Source organism: Diabrotica undecimpunctata, chromosome 5 (genome assembly GCF_040954645.1).
Source record: "Diabrotica undecimpunctata isolate CICGRU chromosome 5, icDiaUnde3, whole genome shotgun sequence".
In the NCBI taxonomy this organism is placed as follows: domain Eukaryota; kingdom Metazoa; phylum Arthropoda; class Insecta; order Coleoptera; family Chrysomelidae; genus Diabrotica; species Diabrotica undecimpunctata.
The window spans coordinates 97,033,489-97,054,878 of record NC_092807.1 but is presented as its reverse complement, the minus strand read 5'-3'; the positions used below and the strand labels follow the sequence as shown (position 1 = coordinate 97,054,878).

The 21,390-nt window shown below is 33.2% G+C and overlaps 1 protein-coding gene across 1 annotated transcript in view; it reads left to right on the top strand.

Annotated features, from left to right (window-relative positions):
- LOC140441519 (uncharacterized) overlaps positions 1-21,390 on the top strand; it is a 54,678-nt gene that overhangs the window by 21,508 nt on the left and 11,780 nt on the right. Inside the window, exons 8-14 of the mRNA XM_072532296.1 lie at positions 2,996-3,222; positions 6,355-6,680; positions 8,913-9,072; positions 13,416-13,714; positions 17,323-17,543; positions 18,024-18,145; positions 20,636-20,927. Of these exons, the coding sequence (XP_072388397.1) occupies positions 2,996-3,222; positions 6,355-6,680; positions 8,913-9,072; positions 13,416-13,714; positions 17,323-17,543; positions 18,024-18,145; positions 20,636-20,927 (1,647 nt within the window). The remainder of the gene's footprint in view (positions 1-2,995; positions 3,223-6,354; positions 6,681-8,912; positions 9,073-13,415; positions 13,715-17,322; positions 17,544-18,023; positions 18,146-20,635; positions 20,928-21,390) is intronic.

Below are 21,390 nucleotides of genomic sequence, written 5' to 3'. Positions count from 1 at the left end.
AAATAACAACAATGTAACCAAAGTTAGAGCAGGAGACCAATTCAATGGGCAACAAAAGAATTGGTATGGTGTGTTACGCAGATGATGCAGCAATTATTGCCGAATCAGAAGATGATCTTCAGATACAGCTCTTTCAGTTCTTTCAAATAAGCACCAACTAAATATGACCATTTCTACCAACAAAACTAAATGTATGACAATAACAAAAAAAATTCGCTCAGATGTAAATTAGTGGTTGAGAACAACCCCATAGAACAGGTGATGCAATTGACCCAGTAAAGAACCTAAGGAGTCAGATCAACAAAACATCCGCATTATCAGGATGTCTGCGGGAGATAGTCTGCTCAAATCCATGTATGCGCACATACAGTAAAATTAGAATCTACAAGACTTGCATACAACCAATCATGACATATAGCAAAACAAGAAGGGACAACGTGAGAAATACAAACGTCAGCGAGCAGGGCAAAATTCAAGATATTGTAAGATGGGGAAGGCATCATAAGAGGATGTGATGGATGAGAATACACTCCCAAAAGTTGCCCTAGAAATAACCCGATCGGTTCAAGACCTCCCGGAAGACCACCTAAAAGATGGAGGACTAGTTGGCAATCTACCTCCCAGGAAATTAACCAGAGGCAGCTTCAGAATTAAACAGATAGAAAGATCACCAAGAAGTAGAAGAAAAATTTGCTTTTGCTGTGGTAAAGCATTCAAATCTGTTGAGGATTGAAGAACTGGTTTTATATTTATTTATTTCTAAAGCTACTAGAGAATAAATAACTAGTTGCTTCATGTAGCATTTTTATAGCTTTTCTCTGGATAAAACATGTTGCCATTATAATGACGTAGTACTAGGAAAAAAACGTAACAAAGCATTCTTTGTGTCTTTTATTAAAAAACAGTTTTTCTTGCACAAGAAGATGTGACAAAAATAACAGTATTAATTCTACAGTTTAAGCAATTGTTATAGTCGTAGGTTTGATCATTAGTAGACTTAGGCAAATATGCAAATAAAAAAGTATGAAATATGCGCATACATATGCAGTATTTAATGCAAAAATATGCAGTATTTTATGCAAAATATGCATATTTGTCTAGAAAATATGCATGTAATAAAAAATATTCACAATATTTTTTTTATTTACAATAATACTTACAATATTATATATTAATAACATACACAATTATTTTAACATATAAATATTATTTTAAATTATGGTAAAAATAGATTATCAAAGGATGTTCAAAAATTTTATAATAAAAACTTATAGCTTCTATCTGAATAGATATATTTGTAAAAAGAAAAACTTCTTTCAAAATCAACTGATGTAACTGGGGCATTTTTCAAATTTACTATAATAGATGGTTTTAAATTAAGTGGTTCGGAAAATGCCCCAGCTAGTACTTTAACCACTTCAGAAAGAATCTGGTAACCACTATTTTTTTCCATGGTTACTTTAAATTTTTGAAAAATTTCTTTTCTATTAGTACCTTTAACGTTTTGACACCATGACTCAAATTCTTTTAATAAAACTGTACTCTCTAACAATGATGGAGGATTCTAATTGAGTTATAGCTTTATGGACAAAACTATAACTTGATTTTATGAATGACAGTTGCTGTCGGATGATGCTATTTTGGAAGGCTTGCTTAGCTTCCAATAAAGATTGGCAATTATCATCCGTTAAAAGGTAAATTATTTTTTTAAATCAACAAAATGATCAGCAAAGGAATTAGCTGCTTCCAACCATGTTCCCCAACGTGTTAAAATGGGTTGCCGTGGCAGTGGAACAGCAGGAAGCATATATCTGTAACATTATATTCTTACAGGTGATTTCAGGAATACCTTTTTGACGCTCGCTATTAAACTGTTAACTAGTGGAAATTTTTTTCTTACTTCCTTCGCAACTCTGTTTATTCCAGGCGCTAGACAAGTGACATGTATTAAGTTTGGATAAAATATTTTTAAATTTTGTCCTTCTTTCACCATATATGGTGCGGTATCAGATAAAATAAACAATAATTTATCATTAGGCACAGCAGCAGGAAGAAAAAAGTTTGCTAATACTTCTTGTAGAAACCGTGATATTGTTAGAGCGTTGGTTTTTTCCACTTGCTTACAGAAAATTAAATACGAAGCAATTGCTATTATCAAGTCCTCGTAGACACTTTCTCTCAGGACCAGCAACTTCATGTGGAGTCGTACATTGCCATGTTATCATATCCACTGGTAACTTTAACATCCTAAAATATAAAACTAAATAATGTAAACTAAATTGTAACATATAACTTTTAACGGGTTTTTACCCAGATATTTAGTGGCTCAAAACATGTACACCTAGACACTGATGATGGAATATATATTAATAAATATTTTTTGTGATACATGGTATACAGCCAGCTACAGAAACTTAGTTTCCTTGTGGATGGCATTTACGTTTTGGTTATTTGACATTGAGTTGAATCAAGTGACGTTTGGCAATAACAATATATTACCTAACTTATATTTTAATATTGAGTCTGATCAACCTATGGTGGAGCAGTACGGCAAAAGATAAGGGCTTGCGGCTCGGTGATACTCCTCTCCATAGATCCCTATTGAAAGGACGTGTCGCCTCAATACCGGTATATATATATATATATATATATATATATATATATATATATATATATATATATATATATATATATATATATATTATATATATATACTATATATATATATATATATATACTATATATATATATATATATATATATATATTATTGTTCTGAAGCTATTTTCACATCTTACAGCAATTACTATTGCTGTCAATAAATTTATTTTAAACTTAAATTTTGGCTTATTCCCGATTAAAATAGTAATTCCCATATATTTTAATAATTAAATGGAATGTCCCAATATCAGTGGATACAAAAATCAGTGTGGAATACTTAACTTAAAAATGTTACGCCAATTTTATTAGACTTTAATACTTAATTTAACTTTTAGGTAGCTGGTTGGGGTCTTACCGAAAACGATAAACCGTCTGATCGGCTTAGAGTAATTAGAATACCATACAAAGAAGGCGGTACATGTGCTAGAGAGCTACCAGAAAGCTGGGAGCAACAGTATAACTTTTTAGATAAAATTTGTGCTGGTCGTCAGAATGAAAGTATTGCGGTTTGTCAAGGAGACAGTGGGAGTGGTCTTATATTTTATAACCCAGAAGACAAAAGGTATAGTAGACTATGACATGTAGCTCTTTTAGACAACAGACTCAGCAAAACACAGTTTAAATAAAATATATTCGAAATAAATAAATAACAAAATAAAATTAGATCCTAGGTAATATATACAATAAAAATTAAAACGTTTATCCTGGCGACGACGGCATTGACGGCGATATGACTCTGTTTATTATATGCGAAAAATAAAATACAGTAAATGAAATAAACTCTAAACGGTAATTATGGTGTGTTAATAAACACATACGGGAAGGAACAGATCGAAGAAATACAGATGGAACGGACCAATCAATACTCAGCCCGACGAGAAACGGACCGTTACTAATCAGTACTCAGTCACAAAAAAGAATGTCACTGGCTCAGATCAATACTCCAAGACCGGGTACGTAACTGCCACTGTATGAATACTCTAGAAGAAGAAGTTGGCCTTTAGTCAATACTCTAAGGCCAGTGGAGTTGTTATCATATCAATACTCTGACAGAACTCCGAACGGGTGGCCTCCAGACAATACCCAGAGGTCCGGTGGAGTTTCCTCAGTAGGTACTCTAGCGGAACTCGACTCTAGCGCGCATCGATGGAAGAGGAACTTGTGGTGGAAATGCGTATGTACGAAGCGCTGAGGGTACAGAGGCGGTACATATCGTAAAAGGGTACATGTTGCAGTAAAATCCTAAGTATTGTTAATTTGAGTAAGATATAAGTGAGATTAATTACTTAGACACATACTAATTTTAAAAATTATGTCTACGTCCATGACTTCAAACTATAACCCAAGTCCCAAACACACGATTTCACGGTGCGAAATGTGCCAAGGGTTTTACAGGACTAACTTACGCTATATTTAATTCGACATAATTACAAGTATTTGACAATTTCACTGTATATATATATATATATATATATATATATATATATATATATATATATATATATTAAACCTAGAGCTAAGATTAATATTATTATAAAAATTAATATTAAACTCACCAGTCTTCCGCGTTGATTTCCATTGCACCGAGCTTTCGAGATCCTCTCTGATGTCTTCTTCGGGGCTTTCGAGGTCTCAGTCTTCCGAGCTCCCAGATACTACTTCACTGATCATTATTCACTTCACAGTGAAGTGACCTCTAAATCCCTAGAATTGTTAGTTTTCGGCTTTCTAGTTCTTTCACCTGTTTTTCTGCCAGAATCAACATTTTTGTTTAAAATTTCATTTTCTTTTTTATTTGCTCCATTCTTCTATCTTCTTCGTTTTCTTCATTCTCAATGTTTAGGTTTAACTTGACAGCTTTCGAAATTTTTATTTTTTCTGTTTTCTTGCCATCAGATTTTGCATTTTTCTTCGTGATGTTAGGTGTTTTTCCTTTTCTTCATGATTTTGTGTTTTTCTTGCTCCCTTTTTTTTTAATTTAACTTTTATTCTCCTGTCGTAGTACATGAAATCGTCAACAATTATTGTTACTACAGGTGTTAATTTTTTTATAGCCTTTCTTTTGGACGTTTGAGCTATTTTTCTGGGGAAATAAAATGAATTTTTAAATATTGGCGTTGAAAATTTTGGAGAAGTGACAAAATAGGGTTCAGTAGAATTGATGGGAGATTAATATTCAAAATTAGTTCAGAAATCATGAATCATTTTGCATTCACATTTTTCAATGTATTTTTTTGAATTTGCTTAAGCTATTTAGTTCTGATCATGATTCTAGACAAAAAAACAAATGTGAATAATTGAGATTTTTGTAGTTACCATGTCAGGCTAAATTTGGATTAGGCCGAAATAAGAGCACATGCGAAATATAATAAAATCTAATACCGCCTAGAATAAAATAAAATTATTTTAATGTTTTTTTTTGTAATTAATAAATTGTCAGACTATATATTTTAACTTAAGTAAGTTACAAAAATAATTTTTTTTTTTGGGGACAAATTTGAGATTTTTTTTTCAATTTTCTACCATTAGAAATAACCACCTGACTTTCATAGTTGTAAACTTCCTTTTTTGCTTTTACAGAAAAAAAAGTATGGAACGGAATTTGATACTTAGTAGGATTTTGGTAATATTTTTTTAAAACAATATATTACTTTTTTTAATAACTTTTGATATTAAAGAACAAAAAGTTGAATTGAAAAAAAAAACGCTTACATTCGTAATTACAGTCCAGTGGGCCGTAATTAGATTAGCTACTAAAATTGTGCCCTAATACCGGCCAAATCAATTTTTGTAATTTCTACTTTGTTTTGGCCCAAAAAAAGTGTTTTATAAAAAATACAACTGTTAACCATTTCTAATGAACAAAATACTTCGTGTAGGTAAAAAAAAAATATATTCTGTAATAATTTGCAAGCAAATATTATAACCAACGAATTTCTAAATGCTTACCTGGAACACTAATAATTGACGACCACTCTCCACCTGATTGCGTCGCTTAATTAAATCGAATTGGTTAAAACAAAAGCTAGAACGTATCACCCCAATATTTATACATAAAAAAATGGCCTAATAAATTTCTCGCTAGGATACACACGTTCTGCAGTATTAAGTTTAACCAACTTAAGCGTTATTATTAAAGGAATTTCAATTTTTTTAATACGCCGGATTTACATCACGAATTTGTATAGGCCGTTAATGGTTAGTTTTACCTTAAGGTCTTAACAAAACACTACAATCAATTTGAAACTGAAACATAAAATACATTTATGATATAATGAAACGAATCATTTTATTCGACTCGTCCATGGCGTTCGCCGCGTCCACTTCGTCTCAATGAACGCTTAGCTTAAGAGCCCTGCAGGTATAGAAAGTCTATCAATACGCTTGCTGCCACCAACAACCGCGAATAGGCGCCTAATTGGAAAGGCACCTAGGTAATTCATGAGATATTAATTAAGTAGGAGAGTGCTGGGTAAGAGACTTATCAGAAATAAAAAATTAATGTTTCCACTAAAAAATCGGTACCCATCACAAGCCAAAATATGCTCTCATTCCTCGAAGAAGCTATATAAAACCTATAACAAGGATTAAAGCGTTAAATATTCAAAGACAAGCCATTTTTGAATTCAAGTATTAGTTCGTAAAATGACACTAACTGACAAAGTAGATAGTTATATTCTATTTTTCTTTAAAGGTTCTATATACACGGAATAGTAAGCATAGCTCCAAATCTATATACTGCTAGCTGTAACAATCGAACAAATGCTCTATATACTAGCGTGGTATTCTACTACGCTTTTATAAAAAGGGAAATGAACAAAAATCATTTAGAAGATTGCAAACTTCCAGCATATCCCAAAAATGGAAAATGGTATATTGAAACAGATGCAGAGAAGAAGCCAGGTGATATCGTAACGTCCAATACTATTTTACAGTTTTCATGTAATAGAAGATACATATTGTCCACTGCATCGCCATATTATGACTGTGAAAGTTCCTATCATCCTCCTTCCTGTCTTTGTAAGTATAAGTTTAGCTAATATTTTTATAATTGTTTATAAGACCTCTAGTCTAGTCGTCACAGATTTTATCTCTACAAATCATATGAACAAGCTGAATTTTGTTAAAAATGCTAATTTTGGGACCCCCAAAAAAATGCAAAAATTTACCACTCCTACTTTCTGCCTTCCCTCTAAAACGCCACCTTGTTGGGGGAGAAACGGAAAAAATCGATTTACCAAAAATGTTTATGAGCAGTTTTTTTGTAGAATGAACCGATCTCTCAGAGACACTTGAAGCAACCGGCGGCAATTTCGTACTTCAGTTACGCGCGCGAAATCAATTTTAAATAAAATTTGTATCAATTCGATGGTAGAAATCCGATATCTTTTGATTAAAGAGTCAAAAAAAAAAGAACTCCCACAGTAAAGTGTCCTTTCGCCGATGCTATATTACATTTACACCAACGTACAAACACCAACAAACAAGACAGTGTATTTACGCGGATGATACAGCTGTGGCAGCTCATTGATGTACCTTCAATGAAGTCGAAGTAAAACTGACAGATGCCCTAGAAAACTTAATACTATACTATGACGAAAACCCAGGTGTAAATCACTACCTTAGAAACAAGCATGCCCGAAGGACGCTGGAGGTGGAATGGCGTGGTCAGATGCGGGAACACAATGAGACGCCAAAATACCTCGGGGTACGTCTGGATAGAACTATGTCTTTTCGATATCACTGTCAAGATGTCGAGAAAAAAATAAGCGCCAGAAATAAATCATCCGCAAACTAACAAATACAAAATGAGGAGCACAACCACACACTCTCCGTACTTCTCTCTTAGCAGTATGTTTTTTTGCCACCGAGTTTGGAGCACCACTGTGAGAAAACTCGGCTCACGCTAAAAACGTCGATGTTTGCGGTAAATGAAACTGTTCGTATAATAATTGGTTGCCTGAAACCAACATTTAATCGAATAAGTCTACCCTATAGTTGGAATCGCTCCACCTGCTATCAGAAGACAGGTCACGTCAGAGTTAGAACGAAAGAAGCAGGAGACGGATAGAAGAGACACCTTGTATGGCCACCAAGTTTAGCCAAGTAGACTAAGATCTCGGAATCTTCTGAAAAAATCATCATTCCCTTTCGAAGAGCCAAAGACGTACCGAATACACCTATGCAAGCGTCAGCTACAACACGTTTTGCCCCTTCAGAGGAAATGGCCGCTGGACACAATTTGCCATATCCCACATGAAGAGCGCTCAACAGACTAGGAACTGGCGTTTCACGTTGTGCATAACCAGAAGAAATAAGGATACCAGGAGGAAGATACCTGCGAATGTGGCGTTGTTCAGACCTATTTTTAACGAATGACAGGGTCATTCTATGTGGCCAACCATTGGAAATACAAAATTGAAAGCTCTTGGTGTTCCGGGCACGGAGAGTAAGTAAGTATCAGAGAGTCCTAGCGACAAAAATCAAAATCCGTTTTAAAGGTGAACAGTGTAGATTTCGTATGCAGTTTTTGTATTTTGTCGGAAATAAAGCTAGTTTTTATAAAGATGTTAGATAAATAAATGTGTGATTTTTGCCATTATTTACGATTCTCATGAGATCAATAAAATCTATCACTTTCATTGATCGGTCGTAATGGAAATTCAATTGTTAGAGCCCAATCTTAAAACTTATAACATGAAATTTTTACTTTGAGTTTTGGCAACAAATATGAGGCATTTGAAATATTCCTAAAAAACACCGAATTTAAACTTTTACATTACAAACGTGGTCCGAACAAGCTAAATTTTATTGAATATGTCAATTTTGGGGTCCCAAGATTGACATATTCAATAAAATTTAGCTTGTTCGTATAATTTTTAGAGTATTTATAGAATATTAGCTGGTATTGCCGTAAATCTCTTGGCTCAGGCTTTGATTTCTAAATTGCATAGCTTTTGTATGTAATTAAGTGAAATTCTTTATACTAGCAGATGTACCCATCAACTACGCGACTATGTATATAGTCATCGAGGACGTGAGAGTTTACTTTATGGTAAAACTAAGTTCAATTTCTAGAACCCTTAATCATTTTTTTAGATAACACTGATCTTTTCTCAGAGTTTTAGTGGAATTTAAGCATCTGCCGCTTATGTTACCTTCAAAACATGCATTTGAAAAATTTTTGTTGGAAGTAAAACTTCCTTCGAAATGGTAAAACAATGAAAATTTAATGATTGGAATGGATTTTAGTGCTATGTCCCAAGGTGTCGTTGCCAAGTGGGACAGAGATAGTCTGCAAAAACTCGAACGATCAACCCATACAATGTGCAAATGTTGCTAACGGTGGGAGTATAACATTCACGTGTCCAAGTGGCTTTGTAACAGACCGAGGAACAACATCTAGTACAAGGTAAATTTGACCAATATTTATTTTATTTAGTATATATGGCCCAACATTATTACACAATCTTTCTTCTTCTTCTCATGTCAACTCCTTTTACGCCATAGGGTGCTAAATTTTTTGCTGTAATGGTGTCGATTCTCTTTTTTCATTTCTTTTTATTACTCGATATCAATTTCATTTATGTATAGTTTAATTCTCCCACTTTACTTGCTTTTATAGTTGCATGTATGCAACTTTTTTTGCCAGTCTTCTCTTTAGCAATTTCTAACTCCTTTCTGGTTTTAAGTAATTTTACCTATTATGGATTCTTGCTCTAGTTCGTTACTTATTTGATCATTTCTGAATCTGGCTTCTCTAGTGATGTATGTTATTTTCTGCAATACTTTCATTTCACTAGAATTTATGTTATTTCTTCTTCTTCGCGTGCCGTATCAGAATTATGCGACGTTGGCAATCACCATTGCGTTACACCATTACGCATTATGGGAATACCCAGCTTTTACTTGTATATGTTATTACTAGTGTGTTAAGCGTATTATTTACTAGTAATTTAGTGTTGTTGATTTATTTTCTTTTTTCGTATATTGTTTTATTTACCATCGAAACCCTATTCATTTTACAAATTCCCAATTGTCAATAGAAGCACGTGAAAGCCAAACAGGGTCGTACTGATGTGTTCATATGATTTTTAAAAATATTTACTTTTGAAACTGTTAGTGTAAGACTTTCTTGAAATTTAATGATTATATCACAATTAAACTAATCTCTAAAAAATAACACGACCAGTAAATAACAATAACTATAACATAAATATAACACAATATATTACTTAAAAATCAACATGATGCAATTTGAATTTAAAATGCTGGCAAGTTTGGATCTGTAACATGAGAATCTGTCTGACTTAAGGTAATAAATTACATTTAATAGCCTCTTGACGAATGAGACGGCGAGTATCAACACGTGCTCATGTTTATAGATGGGAATTTGGTAAACGAATGTACTTTAGTAGGTTTTGTTGGCCTTCCAAAGTTTTTTCAAAATAGAATTTTTCCTTATTTAAAAAATGCTTCATAGGTATTTAAATGTTGAGACTTTCGTTAGTTTTTTGTTATTTGTGTGTTATTATATTTTGCATTGTTGTCTTGCTTTTCTTGATATTAACTAGCATCTTCGGCTTCTCTATCTCTTCTATCGACATGTTTACTAATTTTTGCATCTTGTTCTGACAATTAGCTATAAGGACTATATCCTATGCGTGGTCTCCGCACTTTTGTATCTTCATGTATAACTCGCCTTAATTTGTTATTGGTATTGTGGCACAGTCCAGTCATCAGTGATTTGACTCCTAAAAGTTAAACGAAGAAGCTAAATATTGCCGAGAATATCAATTTTAGGACCCCAAAAAAGATGCAAAAAAGTTTACCACTTTAACCCCTGTGCTTCCTCCTAAAATCCTCCTCGTAGGTGGGTAAAAACGCAAAAAAACGATTTACCACGAAACTGAAAAATATTTCAAATAAAAAATATAGCTGAGATAATTTTGAATAAAAACGTTTATTAGCACTTTTTGCGTAAACGGTCTTTTCCGTCCAGCTTTTACAGCTTATTTTAAATCGAGTGGCGAGTCCTTCCAGGAAATAGGTAATCACGCAGACAATAGAATATCTATGATCAGACCCATGCAGTGGCGTTGCAATATTAAACAAATTAAATTATTTGAAATCGCACTAATTACAAAATTATTACTCACTCAAATAATAAATGGAGTTTGATTGTACACAGATTGTTTCATAGATACCAAACTTTTTGTTTGTTATAATACCATCTTTAATAATTAATACTCTGTAAAGTTTGGTTAAAGTTAATTTCTAATTTAGTATCAGTAACCTTAAAACCGTAATTATAAAGTCATTATTACTAACTCCTTAAGAACATACAAAGAATTGATAAGAATTATTTCCGAGAATTTCTAGTCACTGGATTTCAAACGAGTTCGTAATTTAGTCTCCTTATATTGTCGAGTCTCAACAAGAAAGGTGCTACCACGCGTATTAGAACTATTTTCGTAGAATGGAGATGGTTAAGTGTAGTACGAGTAAACAGATCAGATTGACACCAGAATCCAAAGAAATAGTTTACAATGTATTTAAATATATGCAAATACCATTTCCTTAAGATAATCGAACCAGTATCAAACGACGTGTGAGTGAAGCTACTGGAGTATCTTTACGTATAGTAGAAAGGATCATTCAACAAGCGACTTTATTAAAAAACGCAGAATCAAATAATACACTAAAATTTCCAGCTGCAACACTTGCTAAAAGGAAAGCAACCGTGACAGACTTGAGGGAGTATGACAAACAGTTTCAGTATTAGAAATACCATTCATCATTTTCATGAGACTGAACGTTGTCGTGTATCATTGAAGCTTTTGCAGAAAAGACTTGAAGAGGTGTATGAGTGGACTGGAAGTGTGAGTCCTCTTTACAGAATTGTGAAATATTTGGGATTTAAATGGAAGAAAACGAAAGATAATCGACGTTTATTAATTGAACGGAATGATATTCGTGCTCTACTCATTAAATATTTGGACACAATTAAATAAAACAGAAGCGAAGGTAAGTCAATTGTATAATGTTGATGAAACCTATGTACATGCAGGACACACTACGCCAAATAGCTGGACAGATGACAGTGGCAAAGGATTGTTCAAAAGCATTTCAAAAGGAAGTAGGTTGGTTATCGTACATGGTAGTGGGGAAATGGGTTTCATACAGAATTCCCTTTTGATTTTTAAGTCAGGAGCTAAGATAGGAGATTATCATGATGATACGAATTCAGAAAATTATGAAAAATGGACGAAAGAACAGTTAATCCCCAATTTGCCTGTTGGATCTGTTGTTGTTACTGATAATGCGTCATATCACAATGTACAAATTAATAAAGCACCCACCAGTAATTAAAAAAAAATGGATATTATATCTTGGTTGACAGAAAAAAATTTACAATTTGTAACGTCAATGTTAAAACCGCAATTGTATAAAATCATCAAACGACACAAACAAGATCATATTCAGTATAAATTTGACAAAGTACTGCAAGAATGTGGACATGTTTCTCTAAAACTCCCGCTATATCATTCAGACTTGAATGCTATAGTATTGAACCCCAAATAAAAAATGAAGTTGCAAAACAAAACGTTTATTATAAGTTAGAAGACGTAAAAGTGTTGGTGGAACAGGAATTTCCTAGAATAACTGTAGATAACTGGAAGAAAGTGTGTGAACATATTGTCAAGGTTGAAGATAAGTATTTGGAAAGTGAACATCGCATAGATGTAATTACTGAAGAATTAAGGATTGATTTAAATGATTCTGGTGACGACGACAGTGCATCTGATTATGAAAGTGAATAATATAATTTAACATTACGATGTACCTATGTAACCTATGTGAATATAAGTTTTCCAAACTGTCCTATACGTATGTATTATTATTTGTTCTTCTATTTAACTTTGTGACGTTTAAGTGAGTAATAATATAATTAATAAAGGTTTTAAAGTAAAATCAATCTTTGTAATTAATATTTATTAATACTGTAATCTGTAATACATATCTATGGTTTCACATACAGGCAATATATGTTAGTGGCGCACCCAGGGGGGTTTTGGGGGTTAAAACACCCCCCCCCCCAGGGCCCTATTCCGACACTGTTACTCACACATTTTACGGACTCAAAATGAAGGTAGCATCATAAGAAAAATTTTGGTGACCAACCAAACCCCCCTGAGGTAAATTCTAGGTACGCTACTGATGTGATATATTATATTAATATGAATGTATTAAAATGTAGTACAATATTGCCAAAAATAAAATCTAATATCATCGTTTAATAAATTGTGCGTACTTATCTTTAACAATTTGATTTAAATCATAAGTATTTTTTGGAACGCCACTGCTTTGTTTGGTAAAGCTTTACTGTTCCTAAAAATTTTCGCCACTATAGTTAAAATATACTCTACTTGAGTGGATTCTTGCCTCTTCTACATGTATCATATCAAGGATTGTATTGCTGATTTTGTTGCATATCAACGTTTCGAGTAGCTTATTTATCATATTGGATAGAGCTGGGTTTGCTGAGTTTAAGATTTGCAACTATTTTATCACACTTAAGCATGTGGGTGTGGTATGTATAGTGTATAATTTTTACTTTTCCAAAATACCAATAAAATCTATATATTTGGAGAACAATGAGTATTCTGTTTCCAATAACCCCTTCATTAAAATTCCACAAATATTTCTCAAAATCATTGTAAATTTAAGATATAATCGATAAAAAATTTTCAGATATTGTCTGAATGGAGTATTTAGCAGTTCCTCACCTTCGTGTGTACTTAAGACATTATATAAACCGAAAGTAAAAATACCAGTTACACCTCCCCCACAGCCAAGTAACGGGGGAATTGGTAGCGATGGAATTAAAATAGTGTGCACTTACCCTAGTTGGAGAGCATATCAAGGAGCATATCCGGAAAGTTTTGAACCTTCATTGTGCACTCATTTAATTTATCAGTTTATTGGTCTTGCTGAAAACGGAGAGTTGCGAATAGAAGATGAATCGTTGGACCTTAAAAATAAAGGAATAGGTAGGTATTATTAGCGACTACAATAATGCTTTACCATTCTGTATAGCGTTCAGGTGAGAATAGAGGCTTGAGTGGTGGAAAAATGCATAATTTATTTGAAGTACAAAAATTATAGTCATTAAGAGACGGAAAAATTCTTATCATTAATATCAATGGGATAGTATTATAAAGTTTTTTTTCTTGGTTTTTCCCTCATAATTTACTACGGAATCATTAACAGGAAAATTTTACTATCATCATGGCATGTGGTTGTCTTTTTAAAGACGAATTACATGTTATGATTTTTTCTGGCGGATATTTTCAAGTTAAAGTTGATTTCATATAATCGAATGAACTATCTTACAAGTAAAGTCGTCCCAGGAACGCAACTCAACAATATTAGCAATATTATTTTAAAGTCATCCACTTTAAAATGTATAATGTATGTCTGAATTGTCAATATAAATGAGTCAGTTAAAATTAAGTTATTAGAAGAATTTTCACCAAGTAACCAAAAACAAAATTGGTTTAATTTACTAATGTTTGTATTTTGAGAACGATTTCCGAAGTGGAAATTGAAACGTCAATAAACTTACTTTCACCTTTAATTGTGGCTTATTCCCATTTAACCCTGCTGTCCCGTTCGATTCAACTACACAAATGTACTGTTCGGGTCAATATGACCCAACTATGGCTTACGCTCTTTAATCGAAATAAAATAAGCTAATAGTGCTAAACAAAACTTTACTAACAAAAAATTATGGTTAAAAAAACAAAAATGATGTTGTTAATGTAAATTAAACCTTATTAACAAAAACAAAAGGTATTTTTTTCTTTCATTAACCAGAAAAGCCTAATAACAAAATATCTACAAAATTTAATTCAGTTTACAACTGGGACAGTAATAAAAAAATGGGTTTTACAAATATGTTTATGACATATACAACATAAAATATTAGTCTTATTATCGTTTTTAGAACAAAATTTACAGCGTGATCGTTTAGCAGGTGGAGTTGGATTGTTCATAGACGGTTCACACGAACTAGAATTTTCATCTTCTCTACTCACTTCTGCTCGTGTCCTTTTTACCAGTTCTTGTGAGTCTTTGGTTCTTGGTAAATTTTTCCTGGAAAGGATAAGTGGTTTCACCAGTGTTTTTCCCAATTCCTCAAGAAAAATTTGCCGTTTTGTAAGTTTATTGTGTTCCATTGGGGATTTATTGATGTCCATAAAACGAACGCGTTGTAGGCAGAAATGTCTAGCATATTATAAAAAACAATCATGGGCCAGCGATTTGTCTTTCTCTTACATGTATATGTACCAACAAGCTGATCTAGAGTATCCACTGCTCCCTTACTGGAATTATAATCTAAAATAATTTGGGGCTTTTTGTCATTTCTGTCACTAATAGCCTTTTCATTATGCAAAGTACTCATAAGAACAACATTTTTATTCTTTTTAGGAATATAGTTAACAACAGTGGTATCTTGCGTGAAGTAAAAATACGAACTATGAACTTCTTTATTCGCAATTTGTGCTGGAAGCTCTGGTTTATTTTTTCTTATAGTCTCCAGCATTGTATTTTTTCTTTTTAGAAGAAGTTGGCCTAAATTGTACGATGTAAAAAAGTTATCGCAAGTAATATTGTGGCCTTTCAAATCATTAGTCAAGTCGCACACCACACGCATTCCCTGATTTTGTTCTGGCGCGGCACCTGCTTCTTTTCCTGTATAGATCTGCAATTTTAGAGCATAAGAACTTTTGGTGTCACATAAAGCTCAAATTTTTATGCCATATTTCGCTGGCTTGCTTGGAATGTACTGTTTGAAGGGACAGCGACCTCTAAAGGCTACTAATTGCTCGTCGATAGTAACATTTTCATCAGGGTTAAAAAACTTTGGTAGCTTTTCCATCCATTTTCCCCAAATTTCACGTATTGCAGCAAGTTTATCTAATCGTCTCCTATCCTGTCTAGTAGTCTTGTTATCAAAACGTATCACTTGCGAAATTTTTGTAAACACTTCAAGGGACATTGTTGCTCGAATTATACTACGACCAGTTTCTTCATTCCACAAACTTTTAGTTGATTCACCATGGGACTTAAAACTCCAGCTAACAATAAAAGACCAATGTATGCTTGAAAACCAATTTTATCCAAGTCTTTCCAGTTGGTTCCAAAAACACGCTGCCCTTCCATGTTTGTCATATTAATAATTTGGTTTACAACTATGTCAGAAAAGAGCACGTCAAATGAATTTTTGATATCGAAAATTCGTGCACATGCGTACCTTGTAACTCCTGGAGCATTATTTATACCATTGGCCGTAGAAAAACGACCGCGTTGATAAGGAGGATCAAGCGACCACTGAATATTACCATCTTTCGAAGGAACTGTTACAGAAGGTTCTACAGGATGTGGTACGTAGAATGGAATAACAGAATCATCACTACTTTCTTCTTCACTCTCACTACTTGTATGGTTTTCTGTTTCTGATATGTATTCATCACTGTCTGACACGTTCGCGAGCTCGCGCTGCTCATTTTCGGTTAGCGTTCTTCGATGCGACATTATCAACATGCAAAAATAGACTGAAATGTATATGAATGGCATGAATGCGCTTGATATATCATCAGTGTCCTACCACTTATCTATCACCCCCACTTCCTTCTACATGACGTGCCCTTCTACCTGACATCGTCCAGCTACACTTCAAATTTTTTACAAGTTCTAGCTAGCAGAAACTTGTTTTTATTTATAAACATACATGACTGACAAACACTGTTAGAAAATATAAAACACTGCCAACTAAACATACGTACACAGGAAATTTTTAACGGTTTAAATACGTGGGTCATATTTACCCGAACGTATCATAGGTAACAATTTAATTTTTATCAAAAAAATCAGGAAGTTGAAGTTTTATCTCATATGCAATTGAAAGACCTCAGATTAGGTAATAAAGTCACGGAATACCAAAACGTTACGCCGCGTAATAATTTGTAAAATAAGAAATAATTTTTTTTTTGGGTCAAATAGACCCGAACAGGACAGCAGGGTTAAATAGTAATTATTGATTATTAGGTATGAGATTTGAGTACTTTATTAAATTAATAACCAATAAAAGAGAAAACTGCAGTGAGTGACTATGTACCAAAGTTTAAAAAAAAAAGTCAAGTGAAAACTTGTTTATATAAAATGGTGTACATTTAAAATATATTTTTATAAAAAATAGAAATTGTCCAAACAGATTAAAATTTAAGAATGTTTTCGGTCTTATCGGACTATCATCAGTGAACACACAGCTAGCAATTAAAACTATCCACTTAAAAAGATATAATACACTTTAGATTATAAATTAACTGTATTGAAAATTAAAATTAAAATTAAAACAACATGAGGCCGATGGTAAAGGAGAACATAGTGAACCCTACATGAAGCAAGCAATACATCTATGTCCTAGGATAGATACCAATCACTCTGAGTTGATTAGTTGACTATGATACACTATAATCATGGCGCCCAATCGCGGTGACCCCTTCTATGTAATAAAACATTTTTATTAAATATTGATTGTTAAATTATTAAAGTTTTGTTTTATTAATATTTAAATTACCACAATTTGTTTTAGGTTTGTTTAAAATGACAACTGAGTTAAAAAAGAGGAACAAAGATTTAAAAGTATTACTTAGCGTTGGTGGTACCGCAGCGACTAATTCATCCCTTTTTAGAGAACTTTCTACAAATGATGATAAAATAAAAGCTTTCTTATCAAGTGCGGCAAAAATAATACAAACCTACAATTTTGACGGATTAGATATATTTTGGTTCTTCCCAGAAGAGAAAGATAAGGTATTTGTTTTTAATGCATTTATTTATATGGTTGCCGAAAAAGATTATTTTTTACTATTGTATGGTCAATCTTACACTAAGTATACCTAAATTCTGCACATAAATAGTTTTTCTTAAATCCATTTCTGGTTTAAAAAGTCAAAGTAAATAGATAGTTACTTATACATAAATAAACGTATAGTAACAAGATTTTCAGAAAAATAAATGAATTTTTTTAAACAACGATATTATTTGGTTATTGAATATGTACAAAAAAAAAGTTTACTATTGTTCTGAAGCTATTTTCTTGTGGCATTTTAAATTAATTAATATTTAAATGGGAATAAGCCACAATTAAAGGTTAAAATGCATTTATTGACGTTTCAATTTCCACAACGATTTCCGAAGTGGAAATTGAAACGTCAATAAATGCATTTTAACCTTTAATTGTGGCTTATTCCCATTTAAATATTAATTAAAAAGTTTACTGCTCTGTTTTAGGAGGGGTATACTCATCTGCTAGAGAAAATAAAGAATAATTTTAAGAAGCAAGGATGGCTATTATGTGTGACTGTACGACCTGGATTGGAAGATGCTGGATACAATCCCAAGAAAATGGATGGGTATGTATGAGAAAAAATAAACTATAGTTACTACATGATACTATATGAAAGACCAGTGATTCCCGAAATGTGGGTACAGGGCCGCCGCTAAGGTATTGGCCGCCCGTGTGCAACTTAATATTTGCCGCCCCCCTTCCAACACTTTAGACATCTTCTTCTTCATGTGCCGAGCTCGATTATCGAGCGTTGGCTATCAAATTGGCTATAGTAATTTTGTTGACGGCAGCTCGGAAAAAAAATGACGTTCTTCTTCGACCTGGCCCCTCTTCTTCCGTCTACCTTGCCTTGTATTATTAAATGGAGTATATTATATCTCTCTGGGTGGCGCATAACATGGCCAAAAACAACTTTAGACATACATACTATTATTTAAAGAAATGTGCAGAAGATGAATAATATAACAATAATAATTTGTAAATAGATAAATACTTACTTGAACATTTAGACTAATCTCTATGATCCAACGTCCATATATTATCCTAATGTATATCCTAATATCCTAATATCCCATCCTAATATCCTAATTTAAACGTCCAATATCCTAATTTAATAACCATGATCCAACGTCCAGAATATGTATATCCTAATATCCTAATTTAAACGTCCATTTAATGGATAGAAGTGAATAGAAACATAAACACATAAAAAAACTAAAAACGTACTTTTCGGGCTTTCGTCTCGGAAAACTTTTTGACAATATCTTTAATGTCCAATGTCGCACACACTTCATATTCTATAGATAACATTGCAGAAAGCAGAAACACATCTTACTACATTTGTTATTTGTTCTACATGCGCCCCAATGTTGTTTCTCCATTTCATATAATTTTTGAAGAGCAGAGTCAACTGTTAATCCTTTTTTTAATGTTGTAGATAGTTTAAACAGTTTTTGGGAATATTTTATATGAGCTGCACCGGATTCATGTCTTTTTAAAATAAAAGCTAAATGTTGCCAGTCACTTACCCCATTAATTCCACTAAGTAATTGTCGGCTGCTTTCATCACAACAAAACAGTTTACAAGGTGCACAAAAAACACTATTTAGTGATAATGAGTAAAGTAACCACGGGCGATGAATTTGGTCTTGATTAGGTAATGTGCGATAATAATAAGTTTCTGAAAATTTCCTATTATTTGTATCTCTATGCTGAGATTTTGCTGAGGAAAATTTTAACAAATTGAACTTCACTTGGATTCATATTTTCAGGCCATTTTCCGGGATCATCTGAAACCAAGTATACGCTGGAGCTTCCTACACTGCAATCCAGATTAACTGGATTTGTTCTGTCTTGGTTGGTGGTTTCAGGTTCAGGCGTTTCAGCATCAGCACTCGCACTATCGCTATTATTGTCATCAAATCATCCGTCTCTATTCGCAGGAATATTCAATTGTTTGGTACTTTTTTCTATGATTTGGACTTCGCTTGAAGTTGAAGGTCCTAAATTTATATCCGAGTCTTCTATATTTTCATGTATGTTTTTCAGAAACCTCATTTGCAAAATAATTTTTCAGGAAGGTGCACACTTCTTGGGGTCCTTTGTGAGCCTCGCCCTTGTGATAGGAAAAAATTTAGCTTCTCCTGCTTCTCCGCCTAGTTCGCTGCTACGTGTTCTCGGTCTTACTTTAAGGTGTCGAGTCCTGGACTGTGAATAAAATCGATCTAAATCGCCTTGAGGCTTTCGAAATGTGGTGCTATAGAAGAATTTTAAAAGTTTCCTGGGTGGAGAAGATTCGAAACTCCACAATACTAGAACGTCTCAGCAAGACTACTGAGATCATAAAAAGCATTAAGCAGAGAAAGCTGGAGTATTTAGGACATTTAATGAGAGGTCTCAAATATAGGGTGCTACAAAATATCATGCAAGGAAAAATAGCAGGCAAACGCAGTCCAGGACGAAGAAGAACCTTATCTTTGAAGAACTTGCGAGATTGGTATGGTGTTGATACAAGCATGCTGTTTAGGGTGGCAGTGAATAAAATTAAGATAGCTATGATGGTAACCAACGTTCTGAAAAGACATGGTACATGAAGAAGAAGAAGACCCCCACCCAGCTGTCCGCACGGTCGCGGAAGTCATGTACACACAAAGTCCTGTCATTTGCCCATATTCTCGATCACGAGTAAAATCCGGTTCCCGGTCTCCGTCTATACCGTGTATAAGGAAAAAAAGGGAATGCTGAGTTTCTTAGATACGTATGTTACATCAAAAGAGAAAGTAAAATAATTTTTGTAGTGACAGGTATCTTATCAAAACTAAGGTAAAAAATCTTCTCAAAAATAATAAATGAAGAAAATTAATTTAAAAACTTTAGAACTGAATAAAAATTTATTTTCTATTACTTTTGCCTTTGTTTCTGTATATATAAAAAATTGGAAAATATTATAGGAATATCCATATGAGATAAGATATTAAACACATGTGACTTTTATGTAATTTTAACGTAATAACTTTACGTCAGTCTGTTCGTTCACACTGTGTAATACTTTTAGGATAGTGGACTGGGTGAATCTCAAAACCTACGATTTTTACGGAAGTTGGAGCTCTTCCACTGCCAATCATAACTCTCTTTATTCTTCCTCAAAAGAGTATAACTGGGAAAAGGAGCATTCTAACATAGCAGCAGCTGCTAAAAACTGGCTCAACGCAGGTCTATCCAAAAAGAAGATGGTTTTAGGTGTTGCATTCTACGGAGTGAGTTTTGAATTGAAAGATAGCAACGAAACTGGGATACATGCTCCGGTGATAAAAGGATCTGCTCTTGGAGAACTCAGATATTACGAGGTTAGTGATATAAACTGCTATATTTATTTATTTTTAAGGGCATGGTATATTAATACACAATGTAGTAAAGAAATTTTGTTTAATAAATTCCTTTTAGTGATTACTTAATTTTAGTAATTTTATAAAAAAAATAAATTAAAAGTTTCACCTTTTTATCACTGCAGGATTTAATTTGAGATCGTATTAAAAACATTAATGGGACTAAAAGTTTGTTTAGCAAATGAAGGGTACAGGGGAAAACCAACCTAGTCAAAAAATGAAAAAAATCTGGTTTACATTTCCACACTTTCTGTTTGCAGTGTATTTTATCTTGAAAAATTTTCAAAGGGAACAACAAACGTAGTCCCGAGATATTCAAGGTTTTAAATATCTATTGCAGGGGAAAAACCAACATAGTCAACATGAAACATGGGAATAACCAACACAGTCCATAAAATTCGTTATAACACGCAGGTCATCGCAG